Below are 20,851 nucleotides of genomic sequence, written 5' to 3'. Positions count from 1 at the left end.
TATTCTCCAACTTTTTTGAAGTACCAGAAAGAAGTGATCATTTGGTCCTCAAATTCCTGTCCTTGCAGGTAGCATTGATGGCAGTGTTTGAATGACAGTATGGGCAGTAGCTGTGACCTGCAGGACAATTAACTTAGAATGGGAATTGTTACCATCTAAGTGCTGGTGGGGGAGGAGGAGAACTTGGCAACCCATTCCAGTATTCTTGCCTGGAGAATTGCATAAACCGAGGAGCCTGGCGGGCTACAGTCTGTAGGATTGCAAAGAGTCGGACACGACTGAAGAATCTTAGCATGCAAGTCGTGGGGAGATGACTGTTTTGACTCCAGAGGAGCAGAGATCATAGAATCCAGTCATCGTGAAGATCTGCTCAGCCAACTTCCTTTGCAACTCACTTACCTGAGAATGCACTGTTCTCACTTGGGTTGCTTTCTTCTCGTGCTTTCTACAGAAACTGGCTTCCTACCAAAAGGCAAAGAATATGTCATCTCTCTCAGTGGGAGAGCACTGTTGGCATTCTGGGCAGACAGGTCTGTTTTGTGCGTGGGACTCTCAGAACTACAGTGAGCTTGGCACCGCTGGCTTCCTGGCTGTAAATGCCAGTAGCCTTCACAAGTCACTGTGGCAGTCAGAAATGTCGCCACACATTTCCAGATGCCCCTGGCTGTTTATGATCTAGAGCCTGGGGGACTTGTTTACTGAAGAGCCAGGGAAGACAGGAAACATTCTTTTCTGTTCCTTTTATCATCTATCTGTATTCTTTTTCTTTCCTTTCTTTGTTTTCGTTCACTGTGAAGTGAGGAATGACGGAAGTAGGGAAAAGGAACCTTTATTATAGAAAGAAAGATTGAAAACAAATTAATAATCCAAGGGAAGGCTTCGGGAGAGCAGAAAGAACGAGGTAAAATATAGAGCAGTAGCAAAGAAGCTGGGTGAAACGTTTTTGCCACATTTGTCTGTGGTCCTTTGTGATTTTCTTTCAGAAGCCAAAAATAAGATTATCTGTAAGAATGCTCCTGTATTGTTGCATTAGAGGGTATAACCAGTTGCCCAGGCACTGTAAATAGATTTCACTGAGAATATGGCTAGAATTGTGCAAGGTTTAGATCTAGATTCTCAAGGAGAAGAACAACTTGTTACAGGACAAGTCTTTCTGACTTCATCTAAGGGGGGTGGGGGGGGAAGGGGCGCGGTACATTACTGATAGGCCCCAGTCCCTTCTTTTTAAATGATATCACTGACGTGATTATACAGGAGCACAGACTCCAAAATAGCTTCAGCTCCTGTATAGTGAGTTTGTAATTTTAATTTTTAAAAAATAAAGTTCTTCTGTGCCAATGCCATTTTCTTAAAATAGTGTACCTGGCTACTAGCATTTAGAAGTTAAGACCTAGTGCTCGCCATGATTGCTTAAAGTCACCTGTGATGTATTTTAAAAATCTGCACTAACCCTTGTGGACCATTCATGCCATACTGAAGCTGATTTTCTACTTTATTTTTTCAGTTGTTCATGGTGGACAATGGAGCAGATGACTGGAGAATAGCCATGACTTATGAGCGTATTTTCTTCATCTGCTTGGAAATACTGGTGTGTGCTATTCATCCCATACCTGGGAATTATACGTTCACATGGACGGCCCGGCTTGCCTTCTCCTATGCCCCATCCACCACCACCGCTGATGTGGATATTATTTTATCTATACCAATGTTCTTAAGACTCTATCTGATTGCCAGAGTCATGCTTTTACATAGCAAACTTTTCACTGATGCCTCCTCTAGAAGCATTGGAGCGCTTAATAAGATAAACTTCAATACGCGTTTTGTTATGAAGACTTTAATGACTATATGCCCAGGAACTGTACTCTTGGTTTTTAGTATCTCATTATGGATAATTGCCGCATGGACTGTCCGAGCTTGTGAAAGGTAAGTTTGTTTCTTTTCCTGAGAACATAATTTGCCTTATAGTGTCCTTAAAAGCGGGAGAAAGAACACATTTTAGACCAGAAACATGTAGAGACTTACGCTTGAAAATGTGGGATTCTATTATGAGCTTCTTTTAAATGAATGAGAAAGAACTTTTCTTAAGACACTTTGCATACAGCAATGCCTTGATGATTATGTATTTTTCTTTCTAATCTGACCAGTTTTCAGTAGAGGGCTGCCTTTTGCTGCCTTTATAATCAAAACTTGGAGACCTTCACATTGTGTAAGCAGACTTCTATCAGAAATGCTTGTCTAATGGTAATACTGAGTCATTTTGGCGCCTCTTTTGTTATAGTGTTGATTATTGTTGAGACAAGTGGGGATGCCTCAAAGTGCTTTGCTGATTATAGTGCCTACTTTTAATAGTGTTCAGGTGATTACAGATAAGGGGCTGATAGGTGTATATTTGGTTTTATTGAACTCTCAACAGTTAGTGAGAAGGGTCCATGTGTATTAGATATATTGTCTGAAGAGCTCTGGTAGTGCAGAGCTAGCTGCAGTCTCAGAACTGCTCAGCGAGTCTGGGTTCATCAGTTACAGCATCTGCAATATTAACCTTGCCATTTAACAAACAAGCAGAAACAGACTTGTTACGTAAATGGGAGGAACTGGAGAGGGAATCTATTGTGACCTTGGCGAAGAAAATTCCAGTTGAAATTAGCAATAGACATATAGCAAGGACTTAGAAGTTTCTAGAACTATTAAATGTTGGAATGTTGGTGTTTGTAGTAACTAGGTCTTTTTAAATTTAGCTTTTGAAAGAAACTCAAATGTACACACACATATATACAAATAGTTTAACAAAGAAAAATATCTGTATGAAAATTGTTGCGAAAATAACAAGCCCAGAACACACCTCCCCCATTTCTTCTTTCCAGAAGCAATCACTTTAAATTCATTTAGCCATTTCCTTGGTAACTACTTTCCAAAGTTCCAAATGATATTGCTTGTACTGCTACTTCTAGATTTTTCATTTAGATTTTTCGGGAAGCTGGGGTTTTAGTTTTCTTTCACTTTCATGTACACATTGCTTTCTGGACTCTACCCCCACAAAAAGTAATGTTTCTTCCCAGTAAGTTACATAAACACCAATCATCTATATTCCATAGTTACATTATTACTATTATTACTGTGTGAACTGCACTTGTAGTTGAACTATGTGGTATATTATAATCATTTTGCCTTTTCTGCACATCCTTTTATTTTCTTTGAAATTAATAATCACCTCTTTTTATTTGCTTAGTTTTCTTAGTTTTTTATTCAATTAGTTTTCTTAGTTTTTGCTAATTTTCTATATACTTGCCACTAAGTCATATGTAAATCCTTCTACATTATGTAAATATAATTTTACTAGATTTATATATATATTAGGGAAAATCTATCAATTTTGCTTCGAACTTGAATGTCTGGGGACTTTCTAAACTGCTTGTCAGTCAAAGTGGAGATTTCCTTTGCTTTATTTGTATGTTGCATATGTTTTTTTTCTTGAACCTCATTTTTCCCTCTTTCTTCACTTATTCCCTCATTTTAACAAAATTCATCTTCTAGTAGCTTCTGAGGAAAGGTGGTGTGTGAGAGAGATTTTTTGAGACCTTGCAGGTATGGCAACTTCATTCTTCTCTCTTGCTGGATGGAAAGCTCTAGTTTGAAATGCATTTCTCTTGGAACACTGGGGATTTCATTTACTTCTGACATCCAGGGTGCAGCAGTCTGATGCTCTTCTCATTTTTTAATCTTTTTTTTTTTTTGATGGAAACTTTTAGGATCAGTAATCTAAAATTTCAGCAGGGTATGCATGCTCAGTCACTCAGTCGTGTCCAACTCTTTGTGACCCTATGTACGGTAGCCCACCAGGCTCCTCTGTTCATGGGATTCTCCAGGCAAGAATACTGGAGTGGACTGCCATTTCCTTCTCCAGCACAAGGGTATATCATGGTGTAATTATTCTATTCTAATGCAGTGAGCCTATCCAATCTTGGAATTAATCTCCTTCAGTTCTTGGAAATTTTCTTGAATTATTTAATGATTTTTGTTCCTGTTTTTTGTTGTATAGATATTGGTCCTTCTCTATGAGTTCTATAATTTTCTTATTTCCCTCTGTGTTGTCTTCCACCTGTTTTTGCTTCATATATAAAAGATAATCTCAATTTTTCTTTCAAGGTCTTTCTTTTGGAATTTTATTTCTTCTTGACTATATATTAATTTCCATTATCTCATATTTAATCTTCAAATGCCCATTTTTTAAACTAGCATCACACTTCTTTATTCATAAATGTACTGTTTTATTTCTTTAGAGATGTTAATGGTAATCTTTAATATTTTTTCTCTTTGTGTATTTTCTGTTTCCCCAAAGATGTACTTTTCTGGGTTTTTGTTTGTTTTTGTTTTGGCTTCAGTCTTTTTTAGAAGTTTTCCTTCAGTATTTAGGTAACTTTAGCAGTCCCCTTATACTTAAGATGGAGGAACTAAAGACCTGATTAGAAGCTTTCTGTACAGATCTAGAACTTGTCAACCGTGGACTTCACTACATGGTGATTAGGGTGGGAGCATAGAACATCGATTTCAGTATCTTTACATAGTTTTAATCCGACTGACTCATGAAATATCTGTTTTGAAAGTGAAAGTGTTAATCACTCAGTCCTGTCCAACTCTCTGCAACCCCATGGACTGTAGCCCGCCAGACTCCTCTGTCCATGGAATTCTCCAGGCAAGAATACTGGAGTGGGTTGCCGTTTTCCAAGGGCTCCTCGAAACTCAGGGATCAAACACAGGTCTCCTGCAATGCAGGCGGATTCTTTACCATCTGAGCCAACAGGGTACTGTCCTGCAATGAAGGTAGATGCCTGGGTGATAGTATTGTGGAAATTGAAAGATGGAACAAAAAGAAGAGGTTTCATTTAGTATGTGAATATTTATCATCTTCCTAGTTGCAGTGGAGTTAGGCTGACTCTCTCCAGTGCGTAATGCCCTGTAGTCAGCTGACAGACCTTGGGTTTTACCTCTCCAGACAAGAAACTTGCAGACTTCTGCCAGGTTGGCGAAAGGCATTACCAGCAACACAGAGGAGAAGCAGGAATCTAGGGGTCTAGCTGCTTTTGTACAGTATTTGAACCTGTCCTTTCACTGAAATCTCCATCATCGTCTCCTCTCACTGAGGTACCGGTGCCGAGACTCCTGAGTCTTTGGTGTGTATATGGAGGGAGGGGCAAGGTTGCTGGTTCTCAGTGCAGATATGGCAACTTTCTGACCAGTTCTGGTCTAGAATTCTCATTTCTCAAGTCAGGTAAGCCACTTACCATTGGTCAGTTGGCTTTCCAGCTACTTTATTACCGTCTTGTCACTCGTAGCCCACGAAGGAGCTATGCTTTTCCTGTTTGCTTTCTAGTCATTTTAAGAGGGTTTAGGGAGGGAGCTGAGGCCTGTGTGTTTGTTGAGTCCACCTGCTTTTATGAGAAATTCCCTGGTGACTAGGTTTTATTACTGTGTACCTGAACCTGTTTTAAAACTTCTCTACATAAGTACGATATTTGAGGGATTAAAGATTTTCCTTTTAAAGAAAGGTAGACCCGTTATGGTGTGCTTTGTTCCCTAGCAGTCGTAGTACTTAGAGGCTTATGATATTTGCTGGAGCAGCTGTACCTGTAACATCTGGAGAATCAGTATGGTAAACTTTAGTTGATATACCTGTGCGGTCTATGAAGATGACTCTTACTTTAAAGTCGTGCATAGTGTTAAAGCATTAGTTGCTCAGTCATGTCTGACTCTGCAAACCCACGTGCTGTAGCCCGCCAAGCTCCTCTGTCCCTGGAATTCTCCAGGCAAGAATACTGGAGTGGGTAGCCATTCCCTTCCCCAGGGGACCTTCTCAACCTGGGGATCAACCCAGGTCTCCCGCATCGCAGGCAGATTCTTTACTGTCTGAGCCACCAGGGAAGCCCCAAAATGGTGCATAACAATATAACAGTGGAGATAAAAGCGTAATCGAACAGTTTGTACATCTGGTGCAGCTGGTCCCTACTGCATCTGCTTCCCAAGGGCCAATCACATAACATAGCTTCGGTATCCTGCACAGGTCATTCATTTTCTTTTCAAAATGGTTCATCTTAACTTTTTGATCCATTGTCCCCAAATACAGAAAGCCCAAGGCAAGCTGTGTCAAATCTTTTCACATCCCAAAGTATATGTTGTTTTTTTTTTTTAACACACTGAGGTTATTAGATGACAGACCTTCCCTGTTTTCATATAAAGAGGCCCAAGAAAGCGAAAGTTGTGTTTCATATTAGGATTGAGTCTGTAGCCAAGAGTTACCTAATAGACCAAATCCATGGGTTGGGGAAGGGAGCACGCCCAGACTCATGACTGGGACACTGGGGCTTAGTGTCAGTTGTACAGTTTAGAGGCTGAACAACCTTGGGCCATCCAATTTGCTTCTTTCTGCCTTGGATTCCTCATTGCAAACTACGTGGATTTATCAACTTTTCTCTTCCAAAGATAACATTTTATAATGGTACAAGTGTAGAGAAGAAAATCATTAACCAGTGTTGTGATAGTAGGAGATTTTCCCTATTCTGTTTTTCATTAAACTTCCCATTTTGTTGCACAGATCTCTAGACTATAACTTGTAAGATACAAAGATATTTTTAAAAATTTGCTTTGTTTTCGCAAGTTAATTTTGAATGTGATGTAGCCTGCATATTTCTCTTCCTTAGCTGCTTGCTTTCTGGCCTGCCTTCCATTCTTTTGTGAAATTTGCAATACTGAAATATAATACACAACTCTCCTGTTATTTGGTTTGGAATTTGGATTTGTATGAGCTCTACCAGGCCCATCTTTGAGCCCTCCAAACATTCTTTCCATATACAAGGGTATTCACACCCGACAGAACTTCTCTTCTTAATTAGAATAACTCTAAAAATATTTTTTTAAAGGAGAGAGCTTTTGAGAGAGAGAGAGACAGGCAGATGGCTTTCTGAAGCAGTTTGTTTTGCAAACCTATCTGTCCCCTTCTACCAAGTAGAGCACATATAGATGTTTCTGGAAAATGTTCTCCACTAATGAGGAGGCATCCTATAGGAGGCATCTATTCCTGATATTACTTTCCATGTACCTCTGATTTGCCTGTATTTAAGAACTTTTTCTTTTTTTCCTTTCTTTCTCTCCTCCTGCCCTCCTTTCCTCCCTCCTTCCCTCCCTCCTGCTGCCCTCTCTCTCTTCTTTCTTTGATAAGAGGAAGCAGAGTGGCAAATATCTGGCATCATTTCTGTGGCCTCCATTTGTCAGGAGGAGGCTGCCCGAGACCAGATCACAGCATCCCTCTCTCTGATTCTGGTCTGGCCTTGTGTTGCAGACATCAGACCTGCAAAGAACGCTCCTTTTTGAAGCACCCTGGGAAGTGTGGCCTCAGGCTGTTTCAGAGAACCTTCAGGAGCATTTATATTTAAAAAAAGTCTGTCTTCCAGAGATCATGGTCCTGAAAATTGGGATTACCCATCCTGACTGACACTTTTTCAGACTTTACCAGCTCTATGAAGATGGCATAGGTTAGTGTTCATCCCAAAGTGTGTTTCACTGAACACTGTTTCAAAGGAAGGTGAGGAGCTGTTTTGAAAGCGGTGGGCTGGATTCTGTGGGCCAGCTCTGTGCTACATAAAGAAAAGTGTTTTTTTCCCCTTTTTACTTCTTAGCGCATTTAATATGTGAATGTGCATCGAGAATAGGAGGAAAGAACATTTATTTGATCAACACCATGCTCTGTCAATACTGACGCTTCCAAAGGAGATAGAAAAGGATTGTAACTTTCTACACAGTTTGAGAATTTTTAAAAATGTTTCTTTGTTCAATATATTCTTTTGCTTTTGGCTGCAAGTTTTATAATGTAGGTGAGGGGTCAACTTTGGGATGGAGCTGAAGAAGGGGGAAAGAAAGACAGGCTGGGCACTTTGGTGGCAATGTTACCAAGCTGAAAAGCAACCATTGTGGAAGTCTGTAATAAACTAGAGATGCTAAGAATTGTTTCTGTCACTGGAAAAGATTCCTTTAATTAAGACATTGTAGCCAGAAACACTGTTTCTTTCAGCTCATTGTTTTATCTCTAAGAGCATTTAAGTATGCATTAACTAATAGGCACTAGTTGAGAGAAAATTTTCTAAAAATGACTTAAGAATAGTTTGCTTCTTTTTTCAAAGTGGGAAAATTGGAGAAGCAAACAATAAAATTTATTTTAAATAGCTTCTTATCATCTAAACTGCAATTTAGGTGGATTAAGAATAAATTCTTTCCATCACTAAAAACAGATGAAAATAAATTTGTTACTTACTTGTTAAATTATCCAAGACAACCTGAGGAATGGAGTTTCAATTGTGTTTAGAATCTACCATTCGGTGTCTTAAAAGCATGTTTCATTTCTTCCATTAATCAATTTGGACTTTTTTAAAACTCTGTCACTTATAGTTCATTTTTGTTAATTGCTTGAAGATGATTTCTGAAATGCAGTTGAAACTTACTTTATTATACTGTGGGATATTGTGAAATATCACCATCAAATCATGTCCCATAATGAAACTTTGTACAACATACGTTTCAGCCTGCCGAGCCTACTGTTTTTAACACAAGGATTGGCTATGTCTTCAGGCATCAGTATTATGAAGGGGGACTTGCTAAGGAAAATCCTGGTAGAATTAGAATATCTTGTTTTGTAACTAAACAGACTTTTATCCTTTTAGCACCAATTCATAAAGCACATCTGATTTGGGCCTCCACTTTCTATAGAATATGAACCCTGAATATCATCTAAATTTTATCCATACTAAGATAAAATGAATACCCTTATTCCTGAAAACCAAAATAACCAAATTTACAATGATAGTTGTTTGTGTTCTCAGTCACTCAGTCATGTCCAACCCTTTGCAACCTCTTGGACTGTTGCCCACCAGGCTACCCTGTCTATGGAATTTTCCAGGCAAGAATATGAGCAGGTTGTCATTTCTTCCTCCAGGGGATCTTCCCAACCCAGGGACTAAACCTATTTATATCTAGAAAATTAATTAACCATTGTGGAGGTTACCTTTTTATAACTAGAGGCGAACCTGTCACTCTAAAATCATATACATTTACAACTTCCTCTATATAGAGGACAATTTTATATAAAACTGAACTTGAAGTTTCAATAAGTAATAAGGTATTTAAATGGTTAAGTGATCTGTGTTCTAATTTTCAAATTTCTTGTTTCAAAAAAGTTTTCATTTACTTTAGTTTTTCAGTATGATATAAACCAGTTTTCAGAGAAGGCAATGGCAACCCACTCCAGTACTCTTGCCTGGAAAATCCCACGGGCAGAGGAGCCTGGTAGGCTGCAGTCGATGGGGTTGCGAAGAGTCGAACACGACTGAGCAACTTCACTTTCACCTTTCACTTTCATGCATTGGAGAAGGAAATGGCAACCCACTCCAGTGTTCTTGCCTGGAGAATCCCAGGAACGGGGAGCCTGGTGGGCTGCCATCTATGGGGTCGCACAGAGTCGGACATGACTGAAGCGACTTAGCAACAGCAGCAGCAAACCAGTTTCTCAAGGAAGAGAGGTAGATGAGATCTGAAAGTCTCATTTGTTCTATTTATTTATTTTTATTATTTAAATAAGATCACATGTAGGGGAGTGCAAAGTGAGAAGCTACATAGAACACAAACTTGTTTTCCTGATCTACCACGTATGATTTAGTTTTTACATTTTTAGGAAATCACCCAGAGGCCTATCCTTTTTCAAGCCCTGATCCCCAGCGATGCCTCAATTCCTGTTGATTTACTTAAATTTGAAACATGTTACTTGTGATCAATTTTCTTTGATAGTTGTAGAAGTAGTCATAAACTAGGCATCACAGTGCTTAGGAAGCATCCTGCCAGCACCTTGATTTATTGCAGTATCCTGGATAATTAGATTATTTTCTACCACTTAAGTTTCAGCTGTTGCTAAGTAAACTAAGCATTTCATCAATGGGTTTGTAATCTGTGGTTGATGGTAATATAATACTTTGTAAACTTATACTTCCAGGGTCTGATTCATACATACGGATATAGCATTTTCAGGCTCATAAGTGAGTCACAACTCTAAAATGGGCCCTTTCAAGTTATAAAAGTCGGCAGTTTGAAAGCATTCATCGTACATCTGTGCCTCACAAAGCATCAATGCTCAGTATAATGTTTGCCAAATAGATTGGTTGTTAAAGTCTTACAGAAAGAAAGTCAGGACTCTCTCCAACTCGATTTTATCTTTATTCCTATGTAGATAGGATTTGTTTTTTTTTGGTCTGTCTCCTGAGATAACAATGAGGATTAATATTTGTTTGCAAGGTCCTTTGAGATCCTGGTCTGGTTGAGTACAGTTTGAAAATACCAGCAGTGGTTATGTTCAAGCAGAAACAAATGAGAAGCCGAGCAGCTCAGCAATCCAACCTCGCAATGCCGTCAGCTCATCACAGTCCTCGTATCCCAACATTCTTTCTTGCCAGTGTCCAAATTCTATGCAGTATGTGTTCTGAGTGTCTTCCCATTTTGGAAAACCCTTTGGTCATCTGTTTATAGTACATTATACAAAGTGTGTGTATGCAGTTCTGGGCAAGGTCCTTCTTTTTTCCAGCTTCAGAACCACCATGCCAGATAAAAAGAAAGATCGTAAAGTCTAAATGTAGATGTCCTAACAGTCAAGCTGTTTTGTCTTTAAGAAAATTAGTGTATTTCTTAGACATCCAGTGGGGCTTGTTTGGCAAAAGCACAAGTGTTCCCTTCTTGCCTATAGGATTGTCTATGTTCTATTTCCTTTCAAACTTCATATCCTTTATTTATTTTTTAATTGTAGCTTTTTAAAACTTCATTTGATTTTATGTTAGAGTATAGCTGATCTACAATATTGTATTTGTTTCAGGTGTACAGCAAAGTGATTAAGTTTTATATATATATATATATATGTATGTATGTATATATATTCTTTATCAGATTCTTTTCCCATATAGGTTATTATAGACTGTTGAGTAGAGTTCTTTGTGCTATATAAGTCCTTGTTATCTGTCTTACATATAATAATGTATATATATTGATCCCAAACTCTGAATTAATCCCTCACCCTGTCTTTTCCTTTGGTAAGTTTGTTTTCAAAGCCTGAGTCTGCTTCTGTTTTGTAAATAAGTTCATTTGTATAATTTTTTAGATTCCACTTATAAGTGATTTCATATATTTGTTTTTCTCTAATTTCATTTAGTATGATAGTCTCTAGGTCTACCCACATTGATGCAAATGGCATTATTTCATCCTTTTTATAACTGAGTAATATTTTATTGTATACATGTACCACTTCTTCTTTATCCATGTGTTAGTCATTCAGTTGTACCCAACTCTTTGTGACCAGACACATTAAAAAAATATTTTAAAAAGCTAAGATCATGGCATCTGACCCCATTACTTCATGGCAAATAGAAGGAGAAAAGGTGGAAGTAGTGACAGATTTCCTCTTCTTGGGCTCTAAAATCACTGCAGATGGTAACTGCAGCCATGAAATCAGAAGATGTTTGCCTCTTGGCAGGAAAGCTATGACAAACCCAGACAGTGTGTTGAAAAGCAGAGATACTACTCTGTCAACAAAGGCCTGTATAGTCAAGGCTATGGCTTTCCAGTGGTCACATACGCTTGTGAGAGCTGGACTGTAAAGAAGGCAGAGTCCCAAAGGATTGAGGCCTTTGAACTGTGGTGTTGGAGAAGACTCCTGAGAGTCCCATGGACAGCAAGGAGATCCAACCAGTAAACCTCAAGGTAAATCAACCCTAAATACTCATTGGAAGAACTTATGCTAAAGTTGAAGCTCCAGTATTTTGGTCATCTGATGTGAACAGCTGACTCATTGGAAAGATCCCTGATACTAGGAAAGATTGTGGGCAGAAGAAGAAGAGGGCATCAGAGGATGAGATGGCTGGACAGCATCATTGATGCAATGGACATGAACTTGGCAAACTCCGGGAGATGGTCAGAAACAGGGAGGCCCTGGCATGCTGCAGTCCATGGAGTTGCAGAGTCAGACACGACTGTGCCACTGAAAAACAACAATATCCCTTTGTATACATATACCACATCTTTATGCGTGTGTGTGTGTTGGTTACTCAATCATGTCCAGTTCTTTGTGACCCCATGGACTGTAGCCCTCCAGGCTCCTCTGTCCAAAGAGTTTTCCAGGACAGAATACTGGAGTGAGTTGCCATTCCTTTCTCCAGAGGATCTTCCCAACCCAGTGATTGAACCCAGGTCTCCTACATTGCAGGCAGATTCTCGACCATCTGAGCCACCAAAAAAGCCCTTCTTTATCCATTATATCCTTTGTCTTTAATGTTACCATATGGCAAAATAATGCTAGAATAACAAAAAAAATCAAAGCAAAAAAATTGCTTTTATATGAAATAAAATGTACAAATTTTGAACATTTATAGAGTTTAGACAAATCTGCCTTCTATTTTAAAGTTAAACTTTTATAACCTTAGAACATGTCAGTGGGCTTGCTTCATGTTATAATAATTCTGTTAGGGAATGTAGGTTTTAGAATTGTATCCCAGAGCTGGTGTTGTGGTGTAGACTCCTGGCCTGACTCACTTGAGAGAGTCTGGATGGACTGTGTCCCCACTGCTTGCCTGGTCAAGCAGAATCTGATGTATTGTTGCTTCCTGAGGGCCCACAAAGGGGAGTGTCAATCCTTGAACTCCCTCACTCTGCTAGTTCCAGCCCTGTTTTGTCTCTAATTCATACTCCTGAGCTCAGTCACTCAGTTGTGTCCGATTCTTGGCGACCCTGTGGGCTGTAGCCCACCAGCGTCCTCTATCCATAGTATTTTCCAAGCAAGAATGCTGGAACAGGTTGCCATGCCCTCCTCCACGGGATCTTCCTGACCCAGGGACCTAAGCCGAATCTCCCATGGCTCCTACGCTGCAGATGGATTCTTCACCACTGGGCCATCACTTCAGAATCCTTTGGATTAATAGTCTGCTGCTGCTGCTAAGTCACTTCAGTCGTGTCCAACTCTGTGCGACCCCATAGACAGCAGCCTACCAGGCTCCCCCATCCCTGGGATTCTCCAGGCAAGAACACTGGAGTGGGTTGCCATTTCCTTCTCCAGTGCATGAAGGTGAAAAGAGAAAGAGAAGTCGCTCAGTCGTGTCTGACTCTTAGCGACCCCATGGACTGTAGCCTACCAGGCTCCTCCGTCCATGGGATTTTCCAGGCAAAAGTACTGGAGTGGGGTGCCATTGCCTTCTCCGGATTAATAGTCTAGTCATTGCCAAATCTTCAAGGATATGGGAAAATGCCCAGCCAGCAGATATTTCAACATAGCATGGTGGCAAAGTCAAAGCCGTTTTGAGTACATGGTCATTATTCAATGAATGTTTGGTGAATGAATAAAAATAAAAACTTCACGCAGACTTCCACCATATTTTTTTTGCTAAGGGGTGAAAGGAAAAGAGGGTTCTTGTCATTCTTGCAGGTTTCTTTTTTAATAACTTTATTGAGGTATAATTGTGATACATATTTCAATTGTATAATTCCATAGTTGTAATTGTGTAGACCTGTACAACCATCTGGAGCAGGAAATGGCAACCCCCTCCAGTATTCTTGCCTGGAGAATCCCATGGACGAGCAGCCTAGCAGGCTACAGTCCATGGAGTCGCAAAGAGTCGCACACGACTGAGTGCCTAAGCACAGCACAGCCACCTACACTACATAGGAGGAGGGCATGGCAATGCATTCCGGTATTCTTGCCTGGAGAATCCCATGGACAGAGGAGCTGGTGGGCTACAGTCCGTAGGGCTGCAAAGAATCGGACAGAACAGAAGCGACTTAACATTGTGCAGCCATCACCACTATTGAGTTTTAAAACAGTTCCATCACCCCCTCCCCCCACACCAAATCCCCTGTTACTATTTACATTAATCCCTGCTCCCTCCAGTCCCAGGCGAACACTCATACACTGTCTATCTCCATAGATAAACTCTTCTGAGCTTCATAGAAATGCAGTCAGATAATATGTAATTTATTTTTGCATCTGGCTTCTTTTACTTAAAGATGTTGATGTTTAGCCATGTTGTAGTATGTATCGTAGTTTCTTTATTGATGAATAGTATTCTGGGGTAAGGATAAGCCACATTTTGTTCATACATACACCAGCTGATGCACTTTTAGTTTCTGTCTGGGGCTCCGGATGGTTGTGAACTTTTACAAGAAAGTCTCTGTATAAACATACATTTCTGTTATTCTTAAATAAACACTTAGGAGCGGCTGCACCATTTTACATTCTCACCGGCAGTCAGCAATATATGAGAGTTCCAGTTTCATCCCATTCTTGACAATATTGTCAATCATATACATATATATGGATATGTCATATCATCAGTCGTATATATAGAGAGTTTTCATTCAGTTCAGTTTAGTAGCTCAGTCATATCTAACTCTTTGCGACCCCATGGATTTCAGCACACCAGGCCTCTCTGTCCATCCCCAACTCCCGGAGTTTACTCAAACTCATGTCCATCGTGTCAGTGATGACATCCAACCATCTCATCCTCTGTCATCCCCTTCTCCTCCTACCTTCAATCTTTCCCAGCATCAGAGTCTTTTCCAATGAGTCAGTTCTTTGCATCAAGTGGCCAAAGTATTGGAGTTTCAGCTTATTTTTGTTACCTAATCGTATAATCTTTCTAGTGAGTTTCAAGTGGTCTTGTTTTAATTTACAGTTCTCTAATGGTTAATGATGATGAACATCTTTTCATGTGATCACCAGCCATTTGTGTATCTTTTTGGGTAAAATATCTGTCTAGTCTTAGCATTTTTAAAACTGGCTCATTTATCTTATCAAATTGTAAGAGTTCTTTATTCTTCTAGCTTCTGGTTCTTTATCAGATATAGGATTTGCAAATATTTTCTGTGGCTTCTCTTTTCATTTTCTTTACTGTTTTTTGAACACACTGAAACCTTGTACATTTGCCTTTGTCTAAATCAGCCTAGCCTCCCAAAACCTTACGAGATGAAAGCCACCTGCACAGACCCAGTGGACTGTGTACTCTTTGAAGAGACTTGAATCTCTTGTTAAGTTTCCTGTCTCATGGTGATTCCCCTTCCTGCCCTTTTCCTACCCTGAAGTCTTGCTTTTCTAGTAACCACTATTTCCTAGTAACAGAAAACAGAGATAGAAGCAAAGGAGATTGTTTTTTCAGCTCAACTTATACACTTTTCTAGTTCTTGCATTGCTTTGATAATTGTAGTAGCTATGAAAAATGAAGTCCAAACGCTGTCATTTTTGCACTTGAGGTGAAGATGTTCCTTACTTGATACTCCCCTTCCCAAGTTGAGGTAAAAATTTCATTTGATTAATCCACAGCTCTCTTCATGACCAAAGGCAGGCATTTGTAACATGCCTGAGCCTATTTCAAGGCTGTAGGTAAAGATTGTTAAAAACCAGTCTCCCCCTCTTCTTTGTACGACCTTGCTAGATTTTATGACAGTCCACAGTCATGAGTTTGAAACACAGTGATGTTCAAGCTATGGGCTACCTGACCAGACGACTCTTGTTTGATTATTCTTCATAGTGTAAATCACAGGGACATGGCCATTGACATTCCACGCTCAGAACTTCACAGTGGCTCAGGGGCAAAATATTTTTGAGTGACTAGTACCTAGTGCCTTTACACTGAGGTTTCTTCTTATAGATCTCACGTTCTGAAAGTTTATCTGTGTTACGTAGAATGTACGCTATTGAAGCCGTATCTCCTGTGTCCCCTGCATTGGCAAGTGAATTCTTTACCGCTGGCACCACCTGGGAAGCCCTAACAGAAGGTGCAATTTAAAAATAAGGTTTAGCAGACTTTGTGGTATCTATTGTTGTAGCTTTAGAACCTCTCACGAAACTCATGTAACGAGCTCATGTAAGAATGATAGCCTGCAAATACGAAAGCCACAGTGAAAGGCACAATGTATTCAAACTGAGCTGGATTCGCAGAAAATATCTTTGCCAGTGTTCATAGTGGAAACAAATTCAGTAACTTTCTTGATTTAAAGAAATAGTACCCAATATTTCATGTGATTGGGCGTATTAGAGATCATATGTACTCTGTTTTTGAATAAAACTGGGGAGAGGCTCTGTATCAATGGAGAATTATCCTGAATCTTCACTCGTTACTTTGAGGTAGTTTTATGCTTTTGTCCCAGAAAGCCTTACTAAATGAAGCATCAGGTACAGAAAGATCAGCTTTGATCAGTAGTTTTAATCTGGTTTAGTGGTGGCCAGCCCTTAGAATTTCCGGCTGGTTCTATGTCTAAAAAGGGATGAATTTCTTAGAGTTACTTCCCCACTGTTATTATGGCAGTGTGTCTATTGTGCTTTCTAGCAATTAGGCAGGTGTTTTTCAAAATAAATTCCAAGAAGCTCAGAGGTGTCACTATGAAGTAAGAGGCCACTCTGTCAAGTTTTTGTACAGTTTACTCCTTAAACTCCTTCCTGTTTAAAGAGTCTCATTCCTGAAATACTCATATTTTTTGTCCCTCTTCTCATCCACCATCCATGCCTCTATCATCGGGATCCCTGTTCTTTTAACCCTCCTGAGGTCTTTGGCATTTCTCATGATGGAGCAGGTATTTGGGTAGAGGTGTGGTAGTGGGTGGTTGGATGGCAAAGGGACTCAAGGTGCCTTGTTATATACAGGCTTGATGTGGTGTCTGAGGAAGAACTAAAAAGGGATTGTAGTTATTTGGCTTTGGTATAATATAAGCAAAACTTTTACCTGGTCCTGGTTAGGTAAGGGGATGAGTTTTCTCTCCAGTTTAAAGGTATTCTTTGAGCACCTGTGGTATTGTATATTCTGTGCAAATGGAGTAGTTATAAATGCCCCACCTGAGCTCAACTTCTCAAGAATAAAGACGAGATCTAGCACCACCTTGAGCCTGTAGTCCACAGCCCTATAATATCTGGGTCAGAGGAGACCTTACAAATCCTCTAATTCTGTCAGGTCAAGATTGATACCACTACCATTGCTCCATGAAGGCTTATAAATGATTCCACACAAATGTTTACCCATGAGTCAGGAAAATAGAAGGCTGTTTTGTAACACTGCATGAGTGACTTCATATATTAAAGCTGAACCCTAGAAGAGTCATTTTGAAAAATACTACTAATGGGAATAATGTCTATTCAATGTAGGAAAGAATTTGTACGTCTTTATTTTATCATCTTCTAAAAACGGGTTCAATGGCAAGAACTTTACTGTTTAGTAAGTTAAAAGGGGTTAATGAGGAACTCTGTTAATTTAAAATTTCTTTCAAGCAGGGGCAAAAATAGCACTTGGTGAACTTTTGAAGAGGGCAGGAACACTGGTCTTAGAAATCTGAAACCTCCCTTGTGTGCTGGACAGGCAGGCAGACGGCCACACAGAATCGTGACAGGCCTGGCACAGTGCTGCTGGCAACGCCTCTCCGTGTTCACCTAGAAGGATCTTCATTGACTCTGCTGGAGCCACAGACTTCTGACAGAGTTTCTCGGTCTTTGATCTTGGGTGTTGCTTTAGGGGCTCTCAGCATCTATGTGGCTCCAAGCACAGGCTGGGGTTTGCCAAGGGAAGGCAGAGGGAACCCTACCCAAGGTGACGTTAGTGAAAGAACTCCACGATGCAGAGAAACCCTGGCACAGAAATGCGTGCCCCTTCCACAGCATTCCATCTTTGCTGTCTTGAAGACCACTGCTGTTCTCCCCTGCCACTCCGCTGCAGGCTGCAGCGCACTCCATGTCACGGGTACTCCTGAAAGCCTCCTCAACAGTAGTCAACACTCTAGTCTCACTCCTGTGAGGAATGCGTACCGCGAGTGCTGCTCCCCCTGGTCTGTGGAACTTCCCAGAATCCTGACCACAGCCTTCCAGAAAGAAGTCTCATGAGTTTTGAAACACCAGGATTTGGTTCCTTGTAACGATCCTTATTTTAAGTAAGAACAATACAGAAGTCTAAGTAAGCCCTTTGAAAGATAGCGTGACCCTTTGTCATGGCCTTTAATCTAATTTGAGTCTTTATTGGAGGTCTGATCTGGATTGTGACAATCGCTCAGTCCTGTCTGACTCTTTGCAACCCCATGGACTAGTTTTCCGGGCCAGAATACTGGAGTGAGTACCTTTTTCCCTTCTCCAGTGGATTTTCCCAACCCAGGAATCGAACTGGGGTCTCCTACATTGCGGGCGCATTCTTTACCAACTGAGCTATCACTGCAGTCATGAAATTAAAAGACGCACGCTCCTTGGAAGAAAAGTTATGACCAACCTAAACAGTATACAGCAGCGACGTTGCTTTGCCTACAAAGGTCCGTCTAGTCAAAGGTATGGTTTTTCCAGTAGTCATGTATGGATGTGAGAATTGGACTATAAAGAAAGCTGAGTGCCAAAGAACTGATGCTTTTGAACTGTGGTGTTGGAGAATACTCTTGAGAGTTCCATGGACTGCAAAGAGATCCAACCAGTCCATCCTAAGGGAAATCAGTCCTGAATATTCACTGGAAGGACTGATGCTGATGCTGAAACTCCAGTACTTTGGCCACCTGATGCAAAAAACTGACTCACTGGAAAAGACTCTGATGCTGGGAAGGATTGAGGGCAGGAGGAGAAGGGGACATCAGAGGATGAGATGGTTGGAAGGCATCACTGACACAATGGACATGATTTTGAGTAAGCTCCGGGAGTTGGCGATGGACAGGGAAGCCTAGCATGCTGCAGTCTGTGGCATCACAAAGAGTCGGACACAACTGAGCGACTGAACTGATCTGGATTGGTCTTTGTCTTAATCAGTGCTTCTTATTGATCATTTTGTATAGGGTCATATATTAGGATGAGTTGAGGAAATGGACATATTCTCAGGGTCCTGAGATATTTCAAGCAAGGTTTTGTAAACTATAGTCCATGAGTCAGATTTGACCCACTGCTTGTTTTCAAACAAACCACAATAAGAACAGGTTTTACCTTTTTAAATCACTGAGTTGGGAGTATTGTATGACAAAGACCATATGTGGTTTGCAAAGCTTATAACAGTTACTATCTAGCATTTTACAAAACAAGTGTACTGCCTACCAACCCTCCTTTTTTAATTTGTTGCTGTTTAGTCACTCAGTCATGTTCGACTCTTTGTGACTCCATGGACTGCAGCATGCCAGGCTTCAATGCCTTTCATTATCTCCTGGAGTTTGCTCAATCTCATGTTATTGAATCGATGATGCCATCCAACCAGCTCATCCTCTGTCACCACCTTTTCCTCCTGCCCTCAATGTTTCCCAGCATCAGGGTCTTTTGCAGTGAGTTGGCTCTTCCTATCAGGTAGCCAAAGTATTGGAGCTTCAGCTTCAGCATCAGTCCTTCCAATGAATTTTCAGGGTTAATTTCCTTTAGGATTGACTGTTTTGATCTCCTTGCTGTCCAAGGGACTCTCAAGAGTCTTCTCCAGCACCACAGTTTAAAAGCATAAGTTCTCTGACCTTCAGCCTTCTTTATGGTCTAACTCTCATATCCATACATGACTACTACAAAAACCATAGCTTTGGTTTTTTTAATTAATTTATTTTTAACTGGAGAATAATTGCTTTACAGTGTTGTGTTGGTTTCTGCCATATAACAACGTGAATCAGCCATGGTACATATATGTCCCCTCCCTTTTCGTTCTCCCTTCCATTCTGCTGCCCTCCCACCCCTCTAGGTTGTCACAGAGCACTGCTGCCTCCCAGTCTTAAAGAAACATCATTTTTGTCAAGCTTGTTTCAAGCACAGTGTGATATTATCAATTATAAAGGAGTTTTCTAGTTTTACTTTGAGGTTCAGGCAATGAATTTATATTTGACACAGCTTAGATCAGGAGAGTTTTTTCCAGATAATCTTTATACTGTACTTAGGACTAGCAATAAACTATTTTTGGTGACAAAGGATCAAACGTTGGTATTGGTTCAACTACTAGGTACACATGTCATCCAAATGTTAGTCAGTGATCTAAGCGATACTGACTAGTACTAGCTAGATGTCAGCATAGGTCTTTTTTATATATGTTTTAAAGAAAAAATAAACCCATCTCTGGTGTCCACCTTAAGATAATTAATTCAACAAGATGTGAAAGAAATCCTTTGATTTGTCATGGAGTCTGCTCTCCTGGGTTTTGACTTTACTGACCTTGGGTAACATCAGTAGGAACACTGAGTCATTAAAAAATCTGATCCGGATGTTGTGGAGGAACAGGTCATGAGATGGATTGAGAGCTGAAGCAGTTAAAATGTAATCACTAAGAAAATCACCTACAGTCTCCTTGCAGTCCTGTTCCTCAGCGTGTAAACTGGGCTGCGGGTGCAACAGGGTTCCATGCTGCTCACTGTTGGCACCTTTAAGGGTCATCCAGTCTTTATTGCTGTTATGCAATGAAGTAGCAGGATAACATACTATGATTGCCTTTGCCCTATCTCCGCTTCCATATGCAGGACTATTTCTATCAAGTCAGCTGATGAATCAAAATCCATTTGATTTTCTTATGAATTAAGACCTCTCATGTGGTTTGCTTGCTATTTCTCTTAAACATGACTGCTTTTTCCCTAAACATCATGTGCATTCCTCAGAAGAATGTAAAGGAAGAAGCTATTATTTAGCAAAGATACCAGCTTCTCCAGTGGCTCAGCGGTAAAAAAAATCTGCCTGCAGTGTAGGAGCCACAGGAGACGTAGGTTCGATCCCTGGATCAGGAAGATCCACCCTGGAGAAGGGCATGGCACCCCACTGCAGTATTCTGGCCTGGAGAATCCCCTGGACAGAGGAGCCTGGAGGGCTACAGTCCACAAAGAGTCAGAC

General features: G+C 40.4%; 1 protein-coding gene across 1 annotated transcript in view; it reads left to right on the top strand.

Moving 5' to 3' along the window:
- Nucleotides 1–20,851, top strand: part of LOC120860996 (small conductance calcium-activated potassium channel protein 2) — a 169,919-nt gene that overhangs the window by 42,180 nt on the left and 106,888 nt on the right. The window contains exon 4 of the mRNA XM_040236702.1: nt 1,505–1,923. Coding sequence (XP_040092636.1) covers nt 1,505–1,923 — 419 coding nt within the window. The remainder of the gene's footprint in view (nt 1–1,504; nt 1,924–20,851) is intronic.

This window comes from Oryx dammah, unplaced genomic scaffold, assembly GCF_014754425.2.
Source record: "Oryx dammah isolate SB20612 unplaced genomic scaffold, SCBI_Odam_1.1 HiC_scaffold_11210, whole genome shotgun sequence".
In the NCBI taxonomy this organism is placed as follows: domain Eukaryota; kingdom Metazoa; phylum Chordata; class Mammalia; order Artiodactyla; family Bovidae; genus Oryx; species Oryx dammah.
The sequence above is the reverse complement of the archived record's forward strand: the minus strand, read 5'-3'. Positions and strand labels throughout refer to the sequence as shown.